The sequence below is a fragment of the Leuciscus leuciscus genome (genome assembly GCF_965113295.1).
Source record: "Leuciscus leuciscus genome assembly, chromosome: 6".
Classification (NCBI taxonomy): Eukaryota; Metazoa; Chordata; class Actinopteri; order Cypriniformes; family Leuciscidae; genus Leuciscus; species Leuciscus leuciscus.
The window spans coordinates 44817218-44823217 of record NC_138730.1 but is presented as its reverse complement, the minus strand read 5'-3'; the positions used below and the strand labels follow the sequence as shown (position 1 = coordinate 44823217).

General features: G+C 32.8%; 2 protein-coding genes across 4 annotated transcripts in view; both read left to right on the top strand.

Annotated features, from left to right (window-relative positions):
* Window positions 1–403, top strand: part of calr3b (calreticulin 3b) — an 8299-nt gene extending 7896 nt beyond the window's left edge. The window contains exon 9 of the mRNA XM_082171912.1: window positions 1–403. This exon is cut by the window's left edge and continues 970 nt beyond it. The gene's annotated coding sequence lies outside the window, so the exon portion shown is untranslated.
* Window positions 404–2006: 1603 nt separating this feature from the next.
* Window positions 2007–6000, top strand: part of eps15l1b (epidermal growth factor receptor pathway substrate 15-like 1b) — a 64072-nt gene continuing 60078 nt past the window's right edge. For all 3 annotated transcript variants that reach the window (XM_082172989.1, XM_082172988.1, XM_082172990.1), the window contains exons 1-4: window positions 2007–2076; window positions 3131–3172; window positions 3332–3421; window positions 3525–3572. In XM_082172989.1, the coding sequence (XP_082029115.1) occupies window positions 2050–2076; window positions 3131–3172; window positions 3332–3421; window positions 3525–3572 (207 nt within the window). In that variant the 5' untranslated portion in view covers window positions 2007–2049. The remainder of the gene's footprint in view (window positions 2077–3130; window positions 3173–3331; window positions 3422–3524; window positions 3573–6000) is intronic.

Genomic DNA, 6000 nt, shown 5'->3' with positions numbered 1-6000 from the left:
GGTTGTTATTAATCTCCTAAACAAGATATTCAGTTAAATTCCTTTTTATTTTCCAGCTCTATTTATTACAACAGAAATTACCTTACAGATTTTCAGCGGCAGTAACATTTGTGATGTCCATTTTGTAGCTGATGTAAATCTCTCTCTTTTATTTCTTTCTTTTTTTTCTTTTTTTTAAAAATAAAATCTTTTGTTACTTGAAAATAAACGAGCTTCAATAAGGGATGTGGTAATGTTTGCAGCGATTTTCACAAGACCACGTTAAAGTAAACTAGTTGTCTACACACTGTGATGGTCAGATTGGATTAGTACTGAAAATCCTGTTTAGTGACATTAAACCACCTTTTTACATGTTGAGAGTTGTAATTAATGCCAAAGTTTTAATAAATAACTTTATTGTAAATGCAGTTGTAATATTTTGAGAGTTTGAGCACATCATGGTTTCATAGTACAGAACTTTTGATATAGTTCATGGATGGTTAATCACACCGAAAGAAGAGGAGTGTCCATGCTTACACTAACACACATTTCCCATATGGCTTTTTGTGGTTTCATCAGTTCAAGAATGTTGATTATCTGAGGCTTTACTTTATATTTTTGTGGTTCATAATATGATTTGCACTTAAAAATCTCAAACTACATCCCTGTTTAGCTTCACGAGATAGTTTTCCTGTTTCAAACCAACTAAAAAGATTTGAAGCAGCACATGTGGTTGATATCCACTGTATGATTTGTGTAGATCTCACTAAAGCGAAGGACATCTGACAGTTTCACAGATGTCTCGAAACATTATTCAAACCCCTTTTTTATCATTTGAACTGCACATAATCTGGTAAAATAAGCAGTAATAGACTAATACATGAACATGGTAGTGGCTTGCATTGTTTTCGCCACCTTTATCCATTATGGCCACAGATGTCTTGCATTTCCATCACTGATTCACAAGATGGAGACATTTTACAGCAGAATACTGTCACGTGAACTGGTTGGATGTAAGTATTTCTGGTAACACTTTATTTTACACTCTCATTGTAACTTGCAGTTACTATAGTAATAACTATAAATTATGCATAATTACACGCAAATAACCCAAACAAACGCTAATCCTAACCCTAAGTAAGTATAGTTACTTAATATTACTCAGTACTTAAATGTATAATTACAGTGTAACAAAGACACCTTAAAAAAGTAGTAAAGAAGTAAAGCACTTCTGATACATGTGCTAAATTGTACTTTTTTCCAACTAAACTAAACTTAAGCTGTGAACTACGGTAAACTTGACACATTCCATAACATAGTTTTACATATAGTTTAAAACTACTTTAATTATTTTAAATGACATTTTCTGTTCTGTTGCTTCTTTACCTGATTATTTGTTTTACATGTTTTGAAATATTCGTCCACATTCTGAGATTTGACATTCACTTTTTTTTCTTCTTCAAAATAACATAATTTATTTAAAGTTAATATAATTTAGTGAAATTTACCACCACTGTCATAGATAAACTATTCTAAGGGGGAAAAAAGACGGACTTTATTTTTATAATTATTTTTACCTCAGAATAGTTTATATCTCACGATTCTGACTTTACAATTGAGACTTTATATCATGCAATTCTGACTTTATATCTCCCAATTGCGTACTATATATAGTCAGAATTGCGAGATATAAACATGCAATTCTGAGAAAAAAGTCATATTTCTCGCAATTGCGAGTTTATATCTCATAATTCTGACTTTATAACACGCAATTGAGACTTTATATCACGCAATTTTGACTTAATAACACACAATTGTGACTTTATATCACGTAATTCTGAGATAAAAAGTCAGAATTGTGATGTAAACTCGCAATTGTGAGAAAAAAAAGTCAGAATTGTGAGATTAAAAAGTCGCAATTACCTTTTTTATTTTTCACTCATTGAAAAACTCTAGCTTCATTAATTATATGATCTTTAATCAATTAGTAACTTTTTTTCCACGATTTGACATCGTCTGTACGCGCTCACGAGAGACTCCTCCTGTGCGCGTGCTCGTGAATCAGGAAATATGGCGGCGCTCACTCCACTCAGTCAGGTAATGACTTTAAAAGTTGATTAGAATCAAAATATAAAATGCATTTTCAGAGAATTTTTCAAACTTATGTTCTCTGGTTGTATAAAAGGCTGTTATACGTCTAGTTTAAGTATAAACACATGAACGCTGGGTTTCTCATGCGAAACGCGCGCGCGTAATCGATTGTTAGCTGATATTTCTAACAATTAATTTATTCTTTTCAATTTTGTCTAGTAATATATTTTATCGACGTCCAGGAATTGATTACTGGCCGATTTGCGCTTTCAAGGACGCTGTTTTGCAATTTTTTGACTTGCTTTATGTCTTGACAGCTGTAACAGTAACACCCACGAAACTGATACGAAACTGCTCAGTTTATATGATTACTGTCAGTGACAGCAGTGAATTGTTCAGAATTTTGTTCAGAAACATAAGTCTTATGTGTTATGTCAGTCAGCAGTCCGGTTGTTTACAGTTTCTTTAAAGAGAGAAACCGGTTTTCAGTATGTGACGTCATCAATGCCCCTTCCATTAATCATTATATATAATTTATACATTCAGATATTTTCTGGAAAAATCATATGACTGTAATCAATTGACAAATATCAACATGAATAATAACAATTGCAAACAAAAGCGATTGGATGAGGGGAAATGTGCTGATTTTTTAAATGAAAATAATGCCGCAATAATATATTTTGTATATATATTATATATTATATGTTTTTGACAAGCTTTATGCTGTTCACACAAACTGGCAAGTTCATTATATTAGTAACACTTTACCAACACTTTTCTCATTATTTAACGGTATCTAATGCATTAACTAATTAGCAAAACATTTATCACATACAGTGTTTATTAAGCTGTTCATGTTAGCTCAGGTCCATTAAATAATATACAACTTTTGATTTTAATTAAACATTGGAAATTAACATTAGCTAAGAGTAATAACGGCTTTAGAAGTATTTTTATTGTTAGTTAATAATGAATCCTTATTGTAAAGTGTTACCCTTATACTTATAATTTGACTGTTCTTTTCCTATTATTCATTTTCCATTTCATATTTCTGCAGCTATCAAGTGGAAACCCTACATATGAGAGCTTATACAGACAGGTAAATTCAACGTTTACTTCCTGAAGGGGAGAACCTGTATAGAAATATACGATTATATAGGAATGTAATCGATAAAGCCCTGATATGATGTGCTCCCAGTGTCGGTGATCCGTATAATGTGAATATATTGGCTGACACTGATGGCCTGTTGTGTTTTAGGTGGATCCGGGGAACACTGGGAAAGTGGGCGCTGCAGATGCCGCTCAGTTCTTGAAGAAATCGGGTCTTTCGGACAGCACACTGGGTCAGGTGAGAGAAAACAATCACATCTCTGAACATCTGAAAGCCTTGAGATGCAGCGCTGGAACTATTAGTAGGGAAATGACTGTGTTGTCTTTGCCTTTCTTCGCAGATCTGGGATCTGTCAGACCCTGAGAGAAAAGGTTACTTGGATAAAAAGGTAAATACCATTGATTCATGTCAGAATATAGGCATATTTATATAATTTCACATCAGCTCTTCATTTGTTTGTTCACACTTGTGGTTCGGTTTGTTCGTTTGTTCCGGAACAAAAAAACAAAACATTTAGTCCTGGTCCGTTTATCGTTCACATTGGCATTTTAACACCGAACCTAAAGATACAGAACCTAAAGGCACAGGGATACGTTCACAACCTGATTGGTCGGTTTTATAATGTATATTTTGTCACGTAACATACATCTAAAACGATGCTGTGTTCTGGGATAAATGCGCTGGTTGTATGGCAAGCCGTTTTAACATTTAATCATTTAAACCGACTAGTCTCTATTTTCATGCTACTAGTACTTATTTTTTAGATACTAGTATCTATTCCATTAAGTACTAGTACTTATTCATTAGCTACTAGTGCTTATTCTTTAGGTACTAGTACTTATTCAATAGATACTAGTATCTAAAAAATAAGTACTAGTAGCATGAAAATAGAGACTAGTCGGTTTAAATGATTAAATGTTAAAACGGCTTGCCATACAACCAGGGCATTTATCCCAGAACACAGCATCGTTTTAGATGTATATTTACATTTACATTTATTCATTTAGCTGACGCTTTTATCCAAAGCAACTTACAATTGCTAATTATGTCAGAGGTCGCACGCCTCTGGAGCAACTAGGGGTTAAGTGTCTTGCTCAGGGACACATTGGTGTCTCACAGTGGATTCGAACCCGGGTCTCTCACACCAAAGGCATGTGTCTTATCCATTGCGCCACCACCCCCATTATTTATTAGATACTACTTATTCATTAGTTACTAGTACTTATTCATTAGATACTAGTACTTATTCATTAGATACTAGTTCTTATTTATTAGATACTAGTTCTTATTTATTAGATACTAGTACTTATTCATTAGTTACTAGTACTTATTCATTAGTTACTAGTACTATCCAATAGATACTAGTACTTATTCATTAGTTACTAGTACTTATTCATTAGATACTAGTACTTATTCATTAGATACTAGTTCTTATTTATTAGATACTAGTTCTTATTTATTAGATACTAGTACTTATTCATTAGTTACTAGTACTTATTCATTAGTTACTAGTACTTATTCATTAGTTACTAGTACTTATTCATTAGTTACTAGTACTTATTCATTAGATACTAGTACTTATTCATTAGATACTAGTTCTTATTTATTAGATACTAGTTCTTATTTATTAGATACTAGTACTTATTCATTAGTTACTAGTACTTATCCAATAGATACTAGTACTTATTCATTAGATACTAGTTCTTATTTATTAGATACTAGTACTTATTCATTAGTTACTAGTACTTATTATTAGATACTAGTACTTATTCATTAGATACTAGTACCTATTAAATAGATACTAGTACTTATTCATCAGATACTAGTACTTATTCCAATAGTGACTAGTAACTATTCTTTTGTTACTAGTAACAAATCATTTTTTTTTGCCATTGACTTCTATGGGGATCTGTCATTCAGATATCAACTATTCAGTTCTGACTAGTATGTATTCCAATTGTGACTAGTACATATATATTAGATACTAGTAGTTATTTATTAGTAGGGATGTGCAAAGCAGCCGGTATTTGTATCTGTATTTGTATTTGTTGAGGGGGGAAAAGTATTTGTATTTGTATTCGAGTAAAATTCTAAATAGGTGTAAAAATCCAGTTTTTTTGCGTTACACTTCTAATTTATGTTATAGTGTAAGTATTCTTTAATTATATCCATTATAATAATTATGGATATGCAATATTGGTGGATGTTTTTCCTTAAATCCAGCAATGAACATGTAACAACAAATGTCATTGAAAAAAAAAAACATAACTGCTTTTCTGACGGACTGATATTAATAACATAATGACGGCTTTTTATTTCACTTCTCATCTCCATAAATATAAAGCTAATGCAAGGGCTAGAAATCAATAAATTCTTTGCTGATACTTCCTCGTCATCATGGAGAGCGCAGTTCGCACCGCTTTCTCCTTTCCACAAGCGCTTGCTCTCTCGTGGCGTCTGTCGTTGCTATGCAACCGCGCCGCTCATTTGAAATCTGCACGCGCAAAAAACGCGCTATGTGAACAACGTATGACAACGTGACATTAGCCTAATCCAAAATATTTCCATATGTGGCTCTTTCCTCCTTTCTTATCAACAAGTGGATTTACAGCCACCACATCAGCAGCACCGCCGGTCAGGAAACGCAGCTTTTTGAAATAAAGTTTTTCTTGTTCCCGAATACAATTTTGAAGTATTTGTTCGAAATAAGTATTCGTAAAAAACTAATTATTTGTGTCTTTCCGAATACCGTATTCGGGTTCGGCTCCACCCCTATTTATTAGGTACTAGTACTTATTTTTAGGGATGTCCCGATC